We start from the raw sequence: 16,685 nt of genomic DNA, 5'->3' as shown, positions 1-16,685 counted from the left end.
AGAAGTAAGGAAGCATCATGGGAAATTGCCGGAAACCACAAAACAAACAAGCAAGCAAAACAATAACTAATTCGTATTTGAAATTAAACAAAACTTAAAAACATAGATGCAAATATTTGTTTATTAATATAAATTAACACTGATTTGATTAATAATAATGCATTTTAAATGAAATGAAATAAAAAGCTGAAGGGTAACTAAATTGATAATAATAAGACATGGTTTTCTAAAGACAAAAAGGTTTTGAACCGTGTCTTTCGAAGTCAGATAAAACTGATTCTTCGATATGACATTTGATTTGTTAGGCTACTTGAATAAATATGTACTATGTATATATCATTACAGATATCAAAATTTCCCAGCCATTTCGTCTTCCGCGAAAAAATAAATTTCAGTAATACATTCGCTGTAGCTGGTATAAATTTGAGTTTTTCTAACTATTAAAAGCAGTGGTTGTCGGAAAAAATGTCACCCGGAAAAATAGGAACGGAAAGAAGGGCACAGGAAAATTAGGAAACGAAAAACAAGTCACCCTTCGTCTGCAATGGGAAAACGTAAGGCGTGTTTAAAAGTGGTTAGGTACGCAACCAGCAGCTTGGATACTTCATTCTTCACAGATAGCATAAGCGTTCTGAATGCGCTGAATTCCTGAAACATCCGCACACCGGCAGCACTTAGAGAGATCCTCTTGACGTTGGGCTCATCCATACCTTTAAAGATCAACTGGATAAAATCACATACCGGGCAGAAAGGCAACGAACGAGCGGATGAACTAGCTAAGACTGCAGCTCTCAAACCAGAAATTGACAAGGAAATTCCGCTTTCCGCAGAAGTTTCAAAAAAGCTCCTCAAGACAACATTTCAAGAGACATGGTCATCACGATGGCAGGAAGAAGAGACAGGAAGATTTACTTACAACATATTCCCAATACCTTCTCTCAAGAAGCTCAAATGCACCGACTCTTCCTCCAAGCCTGCACCGACTCTTCCTCCAAGCCTGCACCGACTCTTCCTCCAAGCCTGCACCGACTCTTCCTCCAAGCCTGCACCGACACTTCCTCCAAGCCTGTACCAACCACGGGAAATTCCCACCGTATTACAGACGATTCAAGATTCCTCAGACGGGACGTCAACTGTTCTTGCGGTTTTCGCGGGGAAGACGCGGAGGCACTTCATTACCTGCTCTCCTGCCGTCTGACAGAGCACCTTCGACAGCAGTTCTTTCCTTCCGACTACATCACATATCCTGTGAATAGACTGCTCACGGACTATTACTGCAACAAGGGCATCTTAGAAATAATGAAGCAAGTGAATAAAAATAATTATATCCAAAAAACTACAGATAATTGTAAAATGTAGAAAGGCGGCTTAACCGTCAGATTGCTAGCAATGACTAGGATGACTTCCTAACCATGTAGTGCCATTAACGTAGTTTGGCGGAACAGGTTAAGTAAGTGCCCCCTTGCACCCCATGCAGTTACAGCCTTAAGCTGCGGTTTAGTGAAACCTTTCCTAGGTTTCTCTCCTTATTTTCCGGGGGCCTTCTTTCCGTTTTGCTTTTTTTCCGAGTGACGTTTTTTCGGCACACCAAAATCAATACTTCTAACAGAAATTTCTCTATACCTTTCGATTCAATTATACATAGTAGTTCAAGAGGCTAATCTTATGTCGGTCTCCGACGCGCGCTGGGAAGAATTCAGATTTTGTTCCAAAATTGAATACCGGAAACGAGCTTCGGTGAACTCCAACTGAATTTAACCCCTGACTATAAATTATCTAATGCATAATGACAACAAAATAAAAAGTATCATGTTCCACTTAATGTGTATAATTGACGCAATATTGTTGCAATTCAGAACTGTAATAATAATAACACTATTCATTAAGGTTAATAGAGATAGATGATCAGTCAAATGAGAGCAACATTTTGATGCATTGATGCAATGAAGAAAAAATTCTACGTTATCGAATTATGTTTCATCCCCACAAAAGTACGGTACTTACATCTTCAAAATAGAATACAGGGGTTGGACAAAAATATGGAAACACCTTTAAAAAAACATGTTTCTTTGCTATATGGTGTAGGAAACCCGTTGGCATCTAAAACAGCTTGCAGTCTTCTCGGAATGGATAAATACAGTTCCTGTATGTTTGACAAGGGAATATTATACCATTCTTCCTGCAAAACGGTGGCAAGTTCAGATAACGATGTTGGCGGTGGATAACGAGAACGCACTTTCTGTTCCAATGTATACCACAAAGGTTCGATAATATTCAGGTCTGGTGACTGTGGTGGCCAGGGGAGATGGGACAACTCATCCTCGTACTCAGAAAACCAGTCCTGGACAATGTGAGCTGTGTGAACAGGGGCTTTGTCGTCTTGGAAGACACCATCACCATCGGGGAACAAAGTTTGTACCATGGGATGAACTTGATCTGCCAAAATGTTCACATAAGTCTTGGCAGTCATGTGCCCTGACACAGTTATCATGGGGCTAGCAGAGAACCACGATATGGCTGCCCAAACCATAACAGAACCCCCGCCATGTTTCACTCTTGGCAACAAGCAGTCTGTATTATAGGCTTGAGATAGCGTTCTCCAGACGTAAACTCGGCCAGAAGTGGGAAACAATGTGAAAGAAGACTCGTCAGACCATATTACTCGATTCCACTGCTCTATAGTCCAGGCTTTATGATTTAAACACCCCCTTTTCCTGTTACGGGCATTAGCATCACTGATGAGTGGCTTCTCAATTGCAGCACGGCCAGCAATTCCCTGTTTATGAAGCTCCCTTCTAATTGTTTTGGTACTCACAGGGTTCGGTAACACAACATTCATTTCAGCAGTAACTTTTGCAGCTGTGGTCTTCTTATTTTTCGTCACAATTGCCCTTAATGATCGTCTGTCACGATCACTCAGGACACACTTTGGTCCGCGCTGTGATTTAGCAGATGATGTTTTTCCGCTTTTCAAATATGCGGAATAAATCTTCGATACAGTACCTCTTGAAACACTAAACACCTCGGCTACCGTGCTTACGGAAACACCTACTATATGTGCTCCAACAATTTGCCCACGTTCGAAGTCTGTTAACTCTGAGATAATGCAATGACAACCTCACATATCAGTACTCCGACAGCAACTGAACTGTTTAGCACATTTACGAAGTTGTATAGGTGGCGTCAGTAGTCAAAAACGCCAGCGCCACCAACATATTTCATTAAAATCAATCTTTCTTTTCAAACATGCATTTCACAAGGTGTTTCCATATTTTTTTCCATCCACTGTATGTCCTAAGTATTAAAATTCTCAAAAAATAGTGAAAAGTCGAGTCTTACACCGTTCGTCAAAACTAAAAGATTTTATCAGGAAAAAATTAAAACCAATTTACTGAAAAGGATTATATAACTCAAATTGCCTTGTTTGCCAGTTATTAATCTTAAATATTGAATTTAAATTCAAATTTATAGCACTTTAAATGTGATAGAAAAATAATCTGTCCTTTTTTTCCACCAAAGCTTCCTTTTCTATAGTGTTTGGTCACCTATAACCGAAACATAAAACTCATGTATTTACTTCATAGAATACACCAAGTCATTGATCTAGTCTAGTAGAGTGTAATACCATTTTTTCTGAAAGTGCAGTTCTCAGATCCTGGAGAAGCTATAGCCTTTCATGGGGCTTCAAGATCCCGTCCACCTATTTAGCCTTAAAACATAGCCTTAAATTCACGACTTGTTTAATGCTAGATTTTGAAAAAGGAATCAATTTTAAATAGAAGACAATATAATTTATTTCAAATAATAAGCTGTTGCAAGAAATTTTTATCTTAAAACATTTACTTTCTTAAAATTCTTTATCGAAATCGTTCTAAAATTCTACAAGCACGCTCTGTATTTATAACAAGAGTTTTAAGTAAACAAGGTTTTTCACTCTAAACTATAAATATCATAACTAAAAAGGAAAGAAAAGTACTTTTAGAAACCTTTTAGTATTCGGGAAGGAATAAAACTCGAGAATTCATGTATCCTCACAAAAAGCAGTCACATGATGTTAAATCAGGGTTTTTTGGTGGCCAATATGCCATAGCCATGTTCTAGCCTGTTGAATGACCACTACGCCGATGCAGATTTTTATCCCGGCGCGTTCTAAAAATGCGCTGTACAATACTAAAAAGCTTTTTTTTTTTTTTTTTTTTTTTAATTATTATTATTATTATTATTATTATTATTATTATTATTATTTTCAAGCACACAGAAAGCTTTTAAAAAAGATTACCTATCATAATACTCCACTGACATTAAAAACCACGCAAGTTATTTTGACTTTCTGAAAGGAAACAAGAAAAGGATGTTCATGAACTCGAAAACCTTTCTCCATAACACGGTATTAAATGCTTCATGGCAAATGTAAACACCTTTTGATTTATTAGCATTCAATCTGTCTAGTTCTTTTGAGCTACCACTAAAATTAAGTACAAAATTAATTACTGTAACTCGAAGCCCTTTATAAGTTTTGCATTATTATTAGCCATTAAATTATTCTTGTCATAATTATGTATGTATAATTTTAAAAAATGGTGTTTTAAACTTTGTTAGTAATATAAAAGCATACATATGAATTTCATTTAACAAGTGAGTTCCTTTTTTGAGTTGATACGCCAAGTAACGATTATTGGAGGAATTAAAGCAACAACAATTAGCGTAATATTCATAAATATTCAGAACTAGTTGTGGAGATTTAAATATAACAGCTACGGCTAAATATAGCTGAAGAAGGAGGTTCTGTATTTAAACCTTCGGAAACAGTTCTGCAAATTTATGAATATAACATTGATTCTTGTTGCTTTACGTATCTCCTCCAACAATCCGTTCCTTATTTGGCAATGAGCGCACTGTTACTTCACGTTACAAATCATTTTGACTCTTCATCTTCTTTGCATGTTTAAAACTTTGAGCATCAATTTTTATTTCAGTTTTACTGTCGCCTACGTGGCAACAGGATGCCAACCATGCCTGTCCTTTAGTTGAAGATGTTGATCTTGTAGTAGAATCTTCGAAAGCAAAAGGTAAGTTTAGAAAAATATTATTCGTTATCGAAAATAGTTTGTTTTCATGACTTAGAGCAGGATTACTTTTTTATAACTTTGAAGGCACGTTATCATGTGAATCGTTGCCTAAATGGATGTTCCCAAAGATTGAAGGAACAACTCTATTACTTTGAAGATAGGTTATTACTTTGTAAGCAAGCAATTTTAAGACTGGGTAAAGTTAAATTGATTGATGCATTTCGGAAAAATAATTTAAATGGATTGATTAACCCATTGGAAAGAATATTAGTTCTTGAAGCTTGTACTTAAATTTTGTTACATGGGTAGGTTTAAAAATTATTAAATTATGAGAAAAGGTCATGCAGCTTTTTTTCCCCCACAACCAAAAAGAAAAAGAATAAAGTGTTAAAATTAAATCGTCATTTCGTTTCAAAATCCCTAGAAACTGGATAGAAGTTTCGAAATCACAGAGGTCGAATGCCATACGCATGGATAGAAGATACATTCATGTTTTATTCCAAGCTTATTTTTTACAGTTGCACCAACGGGCAGGTAGGTGCACACACATATATTTATCTTGCACCAAAAAAAAAATCTTAAAGCTTTCAGATTTTATATTACGCCCAAAAAGGAGCTTTTTTAACATTTTGTGTGTTAGCTTTATTCATTAAATATCCCGTTCTTCGCACTAAATCCACATGAAATTCAATTCAACGGCAATACTACAAAATATTTAAAAACAGCTTACCTTTAGAATTTCAATACACAGTCTCGCGCGCGGGAGATAAATTTATTTTTCGTATAGTGTTACTATTGCATGCTTTGAAATCGTTGACTATTATCTATTTCAAATTTTGTAAAATGTTAAGGAATTTTCGATCAACAAAGCAGATTCCAATAGATAATAAAACAAATTCCAAATCTGGGCTTCCAGATGCCCATATTCAAATGGAGAACTACGTTATTCAAAATTTGATGTCTCTAGGTACCGCTTTTTTTTTACAGTGCGAGAAACATACATACATATATTCATGCAAATTTGTCATTATTTATTTTTTTAAATACGCTCTATAACAAAAAACAAAAAAAAAAAAAAAAAAAAAAATCGACGCACCGAAAAGGAGTTGTCCGATGGAGACAAAAATTAATGGATAGGGAAGATTATGTACAGAATAGAAAATGATTAAAATTTCAGAACAATTGAAATAATTATTTTTCAGAGTTTCATAGTTACAACGTAAAGAGCTCAATAAGGTGTTGATCCACCTCTAGCCTGGATGCAAGCTGCCACACGGCGTGGTATAGACTGATAAAGCTCCCGAATGGTCTCCTGCGGTACATCTTGCCAAATTTGCTCCAGTTTCGGGCTAGGTCATCAACATTCCCTGGTAGGTGCAATCAGGGGCTTATATGAAGAAGAAATGCATACGGTTTGATAAATTTATTTAGAAAATGTTTGGAAATATATCGACATTATATCGTGAGATACTAACATAAGATTATTGTATCTGTTTTGTATATGAAAATAAATTCACACTGTTTGTATTGGTGATTAATTTAGAAAAAAAAATCACTTATGAAAGTAACAAAAATACAAATATTTTTCTATTAGTTTTTCTCTCATTAATTAGCGCAGTTAATTAATACTAGTTAGGGGAATCTACTGTGTTACCGAAAAGCCCATGTTCGAATCTCGGTGAAGGCATGAATGTTTGTAAATTAATAGTATCGGCATGGGGGCACTCTGAATATATGGTGGACCGAAAGGCCCTCTCGTGTGGTTTTTTGGTACTCGCAATGATGCAGACACAAATGTTCATCACAGATGTAATATTGTTCATACATGTCCTGTAAACGGTTTTAACCTTATGCTGTATGAATTCTAAGGTATTTCAGAATAATGTACCATGTATAAATGGCGTAATATCTAATTGCCGTGAGTGAAAAGCATCTACAAACGCTGAAATTCACAGCTTAATATTATGTCGCCTTAGATTTCGTTATAGAATGATTCTTGGAGATGATTCATCAAGGCAATTATATATACGATAATAATTCGTTAATCTTACGTTTGATGCTACATTTCAGAGCATCTCTCTGCTCATTCTACCATTACGCAACACCTATTCTGCAAATCTTCTTACATTTGAACATCATAACTTTCACAAGATATAGGACAACTCCAAATATCAAAAGGCTGAACACTCAGTTACTGTTTGCAATTACATACTCATTAATGCCAAACGAATAAGTAATTTTGTGACATTCCCCAGGCGTAGGTATAATAATTACATTGGTTTAATCCTCGAGATTTCTCTCTATCAAAATTTTTTTTCGCTATCTATTTAATTGTACTTCGATCTGAAAATTAATCGATAAGAAGATTAAATTAGATGAAACTATATTTAAATAACATTATTTCGAGCAACTGTAGCTTGAATCCTTCTGCAGCCTTCATATTCTTATAAAGCAGTTCCGTTTCATAAACATTTTGTGTATTCTTTTTCAAAGGATTGCTCAGTTTTCCTTCTATCCTTACTGGGATCCTTCTACCCTTACGGGGATTAATTCTATCCTTACGGAAATCCTTTACTAGACACAGTCCTTACTTCTCAGACTTTGTAAGTTAACATTTGTAGGTGACTCTGAACGTTACACGAATGCTGTAAAGATTCAACACAATATGCCATGTACAGGGGGCCCCGTTTCTAATTGCCTTCATAAAATCATTGAATACAGATTTTCTGCTTATTATCAACTCCATTCATCTACAAACAGTTTCTTCTCGATGGGAAGAATGGAAATTTCGTTTTCTCCCTTTTTTCCAAACAGTTAATCGACTTTTTGTATCGAATGACATGATATTTTAGCCTCTATAAAAATCTCAGGTTGAAAAGTATGGAAATATGTTTTATGGCACAGAGAGTGTTTACTTTTAGAACGATTTCGATTAAGAATTAAAAAAAAGAAAATCGTTCGGAATAAAAAGTTTACACAATAGCTTATCGTGCGAAATGAGAAATATCGTAGGCCAATTTTAATTTATTTTGTTTCAAAATATCGCATGTAAACAAGCTCTATGGATACGTTTTTGTCCTTTCTGAAGAGAAATATTTGCAATCCATAATTCGTAAACTTTGCCAAATGCATGATATTACAATTTCCGAATGCAAAATAAGTAACACTATTAATCGGAAAGGAAGAAACCGTCACTCATTATTTCAACATGGAAAAATGACTCCAAAGGAATACCCGAAAAAGGAGTTTATGTTCCTAAATCTAAATCGTTGGTAACAAGAGAAAATCCGCCGACCGAGGTAGAAATCGCAAAGACGTTAAATGTGCACCCATAGCAACCGTAAATAAAGTAACAAACCAAAATTTCTAATATAAAAAGTTAGCAAACATAATGTTTAACTGCTTTTGCCAAGGCATAGGGAGAAACAATTTGTGGGAACTTCTGTGTAAACTATATAGCAGGAGACGAATGAAACCCTCGGTGTCACTTAGTTCCGTCAATGCCAAGAAAATGGACGGGAAATTAAAAATAAGTAGAGAGGAAAGAAAATGTTCAAATCAACTCAGCGTTCTATGAAGTGAAAGTTTTAAGTCATATTTACGGAAGAAATTCCATTTCCTTATCCCAATAACTTTAAAAATGAGTTAAACTTCATAAAAATGACGCAACAAATCATACTTCGAAAAATACCGCCGCATTCCTTGAAAGAATGAAGACTGATACAGGTACTGCATTTATATAATTTAACGTGTTACTGCGAATTGTCTTGGCTTTTCACGAATGGGCTTAATGCCTTCGGTCCTTTGAAAAGAGCTCTTTCTAAGTGCAAGCCCACCACGATGGATGAACTCTAAAAAGTAGTGGAAGAAGAATGGAGTTCAGTACCTTTGGTAATTTTACGAAAAGCACTTTTATCACCGAAATCCCGATGAATATTTATAGAAAAAAAAAAAAAAAAAAACGGTATCAGATCCAGCATCTAAAAAATACCTTTTACATTTTAAACATTAATTAAAGGGCTCCGCAATCGTTCTAAAAATAAGTAAACACCTTCTATAGGCACCTAAGCAAAGTGGTATATTTTATAATAAAGTGATTTTAAATAACACAAGTAATTTTTTTAATAATTTATTTCACAGCTTCAAAGCATATATATATATATATATATATTTTAATCTGAAATCCTTCCAAAAAACCTTCAACTACACGCCCTTTACAAATACCTGTTATGATTTCTGTATGAATAATCATTTCACTCTAAGATACCTCATAGACACTTTCTATATCACTTTTAAATATAATAGCCCTCTACAGTTTCATTTATACATGGTAGTTCGATCGGTCTGAGATAAATTTTAGAGATAGGTCCAGAATACAAAAATAGACCATTTTTACTAATGTACACATGTACTAAAAAATTACTTTCAAAAGAATGCATAGGATAGCGTGAAAGGTTATCGTTCGTTGCACTAATATTACAGGATAAGGAATTATCTTTTAGTATTTATATGTCTTACGTGTGCTTTGTTTACGGCAAAATGGCACCACAGTTATGAAAGCATCAACTGAAAATAGGCGGTCCATTATGCAATTGCATGATTGACAGTTCAAAGCTCACACGTTGTCTATGACCAAATGTTCAAGAGTAATCATAGGTTTTGACAAAGGCGAATGAACTTAGAGTATTTTCTTTGAAATTATAAACATGTTATGGCCTATTGCTTTAAAATAATCCCTTCAAGGTCATACCGACCCTTCTATCATTTACGGTTGAAACATCAGTCGAATTTAATGCACAGAGGGGATTAGAGGATTTTAGCAAGTTAGGAACGTCGATCGGCTTTCGTAGCAGTCGTTACTATAGTTACGAAGAAAGAAAAGAAATGGTAAATGACTTTGTAGTGCCTGTCGTAAAGTAACAGACTACAGTGTACATGCTGATATGAAAAAATGCTTTACTACAATATTCCTGACTGACTGTCAAATTTTCTCTACGACCTTCCGAATCCCCATGTGGCCATTGAATTGCTTTTGTCATTTGAGTATATAGGAAATTTACATATGCGAATTTCTGAGAAATCATGGAAGAGATATAACCATAGATCTTAATAACTGACTTCTTTTACTAAAGCTTTCATGCCGCATACTAAGAATTTTCTAATGGATGTTACTGAATTCACACATTCTCGAATTCTCGAATATGTGTTTCCTGCAGTTCCTATATCCTTGATCCACATGAAGACTAAAAAATGAATTATGAGTAAACTTTAATACTTCTTTCGAATAAACCATCTTTATTTTCTTCTGGCAAATGCATGACCTTAATTTGTTAATCTAAATACAGAATCGAGCTTATTTTTCATTTTAATATCAGGAAACGCACAAATTTTCTTATTTATTGGTTCGATGAAACTTAAATTTTACGTAAAATTTTGGGTCAGTATATACTTTTTCCAAATCTTATGTTCACATTTAGTCAATTGATCAAAGACGAGTATTTTTTTACCTAGGGTAAGGATGCGCAAGTCGTACCATTGCTTAAATCGTACCTTTTAAATATTAGGCGTAATATCACGCCAGCTGCGCTTCTTCTGGCAAAATGAGTTACGCTTAATCAACCATATTGTTTCATATCGTGTTCTCCCTGTAATATCTGCGAGGAAGACCGTTATGAGAATATGATTCAGTGACTAAAATACATAGGATAGATACACCATGTGCTGGAGTTGACAAGAAAATGAAAAATTATATTTTTAATCATTGTCGTAATTAACTGTATAAATTAATTAATTGAGAAAAAGGAAGTTTATTATAATTTTCCAATTTGAACCTCAGTATGACTTAGAATATTGGTTGTCTACGTCGTATTAAATTCGTCTTCATAAACTTTATTAATTTTACCAAGAGAGTAGACAGCATATAATTTCATTATAGTAAATATCAGCAACCACAACACAAGATATTATTACCACACATTTTTACTTTTTTTTTTTTCATAAATCCTGCGATTTATATTTTTTTCCTCAAAGGGTACGACTTCCGCTACCGTAGCCTATTAACAATTAGATCATTTTTACTTTTTTAGCTCATTCCTATTTAATGATGTCGGTTTTATTTTGTTATATGTTATTCCACTTTTCTAGTGACAGACGCGCCCGCATCGTCCAAGCCCAGCAGCAGTGCGACGTCCTTGTCCCCTTCCACATTGTCCTTCGTGGAGATCACGCTTGGAAGGCGTTCAGAATTCCAGGTTGGGCCTTACAGTCACTGGATAGTCCAGATGAGGCAGAAGGGGCCATCGCTAATACGCTTCAACTACACGTTGCCGCTTGGAGCAAGACTAGGAGTCTTTGGAAGAAGAAACCAGCTACCCACACATACGCGGTACAATTTTCTGGAGATCTTGACGACAGATGGGGCCAAAAGCCTACGTTCTGAGAAGGCAAGAAACCATTTTTTAACATAAAAAGTTAGCTATGTTGTACCCTGAAATTAAGTCATTTCTGTGCTTCTGTGTTCTGCCAGAAGATTTCCTGAACAATTGCCATTCGAAGAAATAAAAACAATGTTAGAAGAAGTTAGAGGCATTTATGGCGGAAGCCAAAAATGCTTCTGGCTTCTTTGAATGACGTCTGTTTAGGAAGTCTTTCGGATTTGCAAAAGGATACCTGGAATAATCGAAAATTTTTATCACACATTGCCAGGAAAATTGTGACCTATCATTACTCAGTGGGGATATTATGCAAATAATTGCAGTAACCTGACTAAAAACAGAATTAAAAGGTGTGATTGAAAGTCATGCACTTCTCAACATGAAGTCATCTGTAAAAGTCAAGCCTACACTGTGAAAAAAAGGGATATCTTCCGTTCTACTGTGGCGATTGACGAAATCCCAGTTGCGTTTTTCATGTCTCGAACACTCAGCTTAAGATATATATTAGATTTATATATAGCATTATTCTAACATAGGTATTTGACACAAAATCAGACTTTTTCTGAAATGTCGTGTCAACTTTTTTCCATATTTCGATTCTAAGTCTCAAATTATGCCTAAATATTAAATTTTGTAAAATTTCGAGCGAAATTTACGAAGAAATTCAAAAAGTTATTTTGCTCCAATTTGTTTCAGTTTGCGCCAAGAATAATTAACTTGGCGAATTTCTAGCAACCTGTTTTCCTTTCCTTTTTTCATTGCAAACGAGCAGAGAAAGAGTCATCGTTCCTACTTTCAAATAATTTTAACAAAGTGTGTAAACCCCATTTGGCGTAATTATCGCTCAAAAGAAAAGATGCCAAATTTTAAAACGCGCCAATATGTAAATTTAGGCCTATCTTAGAAAATTTTGAATAAATAACTCTACTTTTTTGCAGGTGTACCTAGAAATACATCTACTTTAAGATGATGTTAAAACTTTTATGAGTTATAATAAAAACATTTTTTCAAAAAATGTATAAAAAATATGTCATAAACTACTGATTTGATTTTTACGTAACTTGGCAGTTTGGCATATTTTGAGTCATAGAACCTAAATATGAAAAAAATGGCTTGACAATTCGGAAAAAGTTCGATTTTGTGTCAAAATATCCATGTTTGAATAATGTTATATATAAATATAATGTATATTCTAAGTCGTGCTTTCGAGACATGAAACACGCAAACTTAATTTCGTGAATCGACCCAGTAAAAGGTGAGATATGGAATTGCCTTTTATTTTTCTCATTTTTTTACATAAACTCTTTATAAATTATGCATTATCATAATGGCTGGGCCCAATATTCCACTAGAAAGCTCATTCTAATTAAACGGCTTTGCGGCACATCTTTGAGTGTAAGGCGAAATTTTGTTTTTCAGCAGCACTTTGTTAAATTTTCCTTTTTCTGTGTTTGAAATTTTTAATTTTCATGATATGAAATATATGACATTCTTAGTCAGTGGTTTGACATTAGTGTCATATGATATGACATTCTTAGTCAGTGGTTTTCATATCATGTTACACTGATCATCCGCTTAATTATAGTAAAAAATAAGTAATATAAAAGAATTAAGGCCAATTCCTACCTAGGTCAACAAAGAAAAAACTACAAGTTTAAAAAAGTGTATTACAACTTGAGTGGATGAATAAAAAGTATTTTATTAACGGTTGAAAATCATTTAATTAATAATTAATTTAATAAAAAATTTAATTCAATTCCTACTTAGGTCAACAAAGAAAAATTTTTAAAATACAAAAAACAGTTTTTAATATGTGAAAAAAACTGTATTAACATCAAATGTCATCCACTACAAGTTTTAAAAAAATGTATTTGAGCTTAAGTGGATGAGTAAAAAGTGTTTTATTAACGATTGAAAATTTGAACAAGATATAGGGAGAGTGTAAGCTAATTGTAGGAATTTAATAAAAACGATTTCATTATCTATTAAAATTCAAATTAAAACTATAAGTAGTGAATCGCATACTTCAATTATAGGAAGATCCGGGATAATCTCTTTTAAAACTCTTTAGCTCTTGAAAATTGATCTGAATCATTGTTACCTTCCTGCCTATATATTTTGTTCTGTAAATTTAAAGTATGGGCGTGGGTCCCTTATGCCTACTTTAATTGCAGGTGTTCTGTTGTAGAGTCTTCTAATATGTTTTGGAATCATTTACGCTGTAGACCCTAGCTGAAAAAAAAAAAACTAAGTAGAGAATTCTCGCAGGTCTTGGAAGAACAGTTGACTGCATAGGAAGGTTTAAGTAACTTGTCAGGACTACTGTTTCTTCTAATTCACTTTGAAAACATCACGAAAATCCTGAGAGGGAACAAGGAGCTTACTCAAGCTATGTTCGTGTGTGCGTGGAATAAACAAACAAGTTAAGAAGGGTTAACTTTACCCTCTATTTCTCATAGCATACAGGCTCTCTCGCACTTCGAGATACAGAGACCAACACTTTCCGTCTAAAACGTAAAAAATAAGAAATATTCACTTAATAACTAACTTAACTAAATAAGAATTAAATTTATGCTTTACAGAGACTATTAACACGAAGACTGGCTTTCGACCCTGCATATGTAGTGAACTAGATGCAAATACTACAATACGCCTATTATATTAGCAGGAACTAAGTTCTGGCTTAAAAGGCAGACACGAACTGACTGAAAAGCACGCGCGTAGCAGGGCAGCAGGAAGGCTCTCTCTCTCTCTTGGCTAGAAACCACTCGCGTGGTGCTTACAGTCTATCACCACTTGTGACTAAGTAACGTAACAAAAAAATTAGATGTACACTGCCCCCCTCCTCCCAAAAAAGGCACAGTTCTATATCCCCGTTCTACTGGGCCGATTGACAAAATTCAAATTGCGTTTTTTATGTCTCGAAAGGGTGACTTAGGATATATATTAGATTTACATATAGCATTGTTCTAACATAGGTATTTTGACACAAAATCGGATTTTTCCTGAAATAACATACAGATTGTTTTACATATTTCGATTCTACGACTCAAATTATGTCTAGATGTTACATTTTGTCAAATTTGGAGCGAAATTTACGGAGAAAAAAAGAAATTTATTTTGTCGGAATTTTTTCAGTTTGCGCCAAGAATAATTCACTTGGCGAACTTAATATATAGAAACCAGTTTTCCTTTCTCTTTCATTATGCTGCAGTGGGGAAAAAACACTTCATTTCTACTTTTTTACACTGTGCATGAGCGGGCAAAAAGTCACTTCGTTCCTACATTCAAATAATTTTATCAAAGTGTCTAAACCACATTTGATGTTTTATCGCTTTCAACAAATATGCAAAATTTCAAAACGCGCCAATATATAAATTCATGCATATCTTCGGAAATTTTTATTAAAAAACTATAATTTTTTGCAGGTATGCTTAGAAATACGTCTACTTTAAGATGACGGTAAAAAATTTTATAGAGTATAAATCAAAATGTTTTTTAAAGAATATTAAAAAATACAAATTTTAAAAATAAATCATAAAAAATGGATGAATTTTATTTGGAAAGAACCTGAATTTCAAAATGTGAAAGGAAGAATCAAATAACTTTAATAAAAAAAAGAGATATTAATAAATATACAACAAACTCAATTAATATTGAGAAGCTAAAATTTTGAGACCTAACTTTTTAAAAATTCCTCGCGCGATTTGTACAAAAACTTGATAGTTTGGCATAAATTGAGTCATACAATGGAAATATGGTAAAAAATTGGTACGTTTCTTTCAGATAAAGTCCGATTTTGAGTCAAAATACTTATATTAGAACAATGGTATATATAAATCTAACACATATCCTAAGTCGCGCTTTCGAGATATGAAAAACGAAGTTGAATTTCGTCAATTGGCACAGTACGAACGGGAGATATACAACGTTTTTTTTTTTTTTTTTTTTTTTTTTTTTTTTCAGTGTACGTTCGTAATAAAAAAATCTTGGCTACACGACTGGCTCCGTCGTTATCTAAACCGCTAAACCAGTTGCACACAGCAAACCCGAACCTAGAATATCAGTATAATCTAAGTAAAGTGGCTATGCACCAACTATTCACGTACAAGGCTTCTTCAAACACTTGGCATGAATTCCGATCTAACTCTCCTACTACAAACTCTTAAAACCGCAGCTTAAATGCTGATCCCGAACTCACTCAGATTTGCCTACTACGTCATAAAGTTTATATTCTAGTCTAGAAAGTGAAATCAGAAAGGAAAGAAAAGTTTCTTTAGAACTAAATATAATTGATTAGAATAAAATAAGGTCTTTACACTGTTACGTTATGCTTTAAATAAAGGAGAGTTGGTTAAGATGTTCAATGTTGCCTTTTTATGAAAAGTTTCTGAAATTCATCATTGCGTATTATGGTTAATTTCTCCATCAGAACAAAATACTGTTCAGTATTCTGCTTCTTACACTTTCTTATTTATCTGTTTTACATTTTTAAATTCATAGCACAAATAATTAATAATGCTGATCGCAACTCGGTAGGAAGAAAAATGGTGCCTGAAAATATTAGAAATATTAAATTGGTTAAGAAAGTGAATGAAATCGTTTTTTACTACTATTCTACATACATTTTGAACACAGATTTATCTTTTGTCAGTTGTCTTAACTTTACGAATGATGAAAAATGCATCTAAACGTAATTTATGATGATGACTGTATATTTATTTGTCTTCTCCTTTCCTTAATCCCCACCAGTGACCAAGTGTTTAAAGTTGGTGGATCCCGGACAAAAAATGCCAGCATTGTTGATTTTTCTCATGTGTGAGTCAATTTCCCTTAAAAAGTTATTCACGCAGGCATTCCTTCCCTTAGGCAGATAGCTTCATGTGCTTTGCTGTTTCAAATAATTTCTTCTCCTGACGTTGATTATCGTCTTCAGAAAAAAATTAATATTCTCATCCGAAATTATTTTAGGCTTTACACGATGACTTTCTATAAGTTTTAAATCAAATTGCGATGAACAATTTATTAAATAAAAATGGCAAATTAAAAATTGCTTCATCTTCCCACGGGACAGCAGTAAACTAAGAACCACTGATAATTATCAATTTATTTCAGTAAGGAAGGCTACCAAATGTTGTTTATCAGCAATCACCGTGAATAAAGAAAACATCAAACATCGCTC

At 34.0% G+C, this 16,685-nt stretch overlaps 1 protein-coding gene across 1 annotated transcript in view; it reads left to right on the top strand.

The window, feature by feature from the left end:
• LOC118193542 (teneurin-m-like) overlaps window positions 1-16,685 on the top strand; it is an 826,904-nt gene that overhangs the window by 614,243 nt on the left and 195,976 nt on the right. Inside the window, exons 7-8 of the mRNA XM_085808642.1 lie at window positions 4,977-5,069; window positions 11,214-11,512. Of these exons, the coding sequence (XP_085664768.1) occupies window positions 4,977-5,069; window positions 11,214-11,512 (392 nt within the window). The remainder of the gene's footprint in view (window positions 1-4,976; window positions 5,070-11,213; window positions 11,513-16,685) is intronic.

The sequence above is a fragment of the Stegodyphus dumicola genome, chromosome 1, assembly GCF_044657685.1.
Source record: "Stegodyphus dumicola isolate Sdum_Otavi_A_Nest chromosome 1, ASM4465768v1".
Taxonomy (NCBI): domain Eukaryota; kingdom Metazoa; phylum Arthropoda; class Arachnida; order Araneae; family Eresidae; genus Stegodyphus; species Stegodyphus dumicola.
The sequence above is the reverse complement of the archived record's forward strand: the minus strand, read 5'-3'. Positions and strand labels throughout refer to the sequence as shown.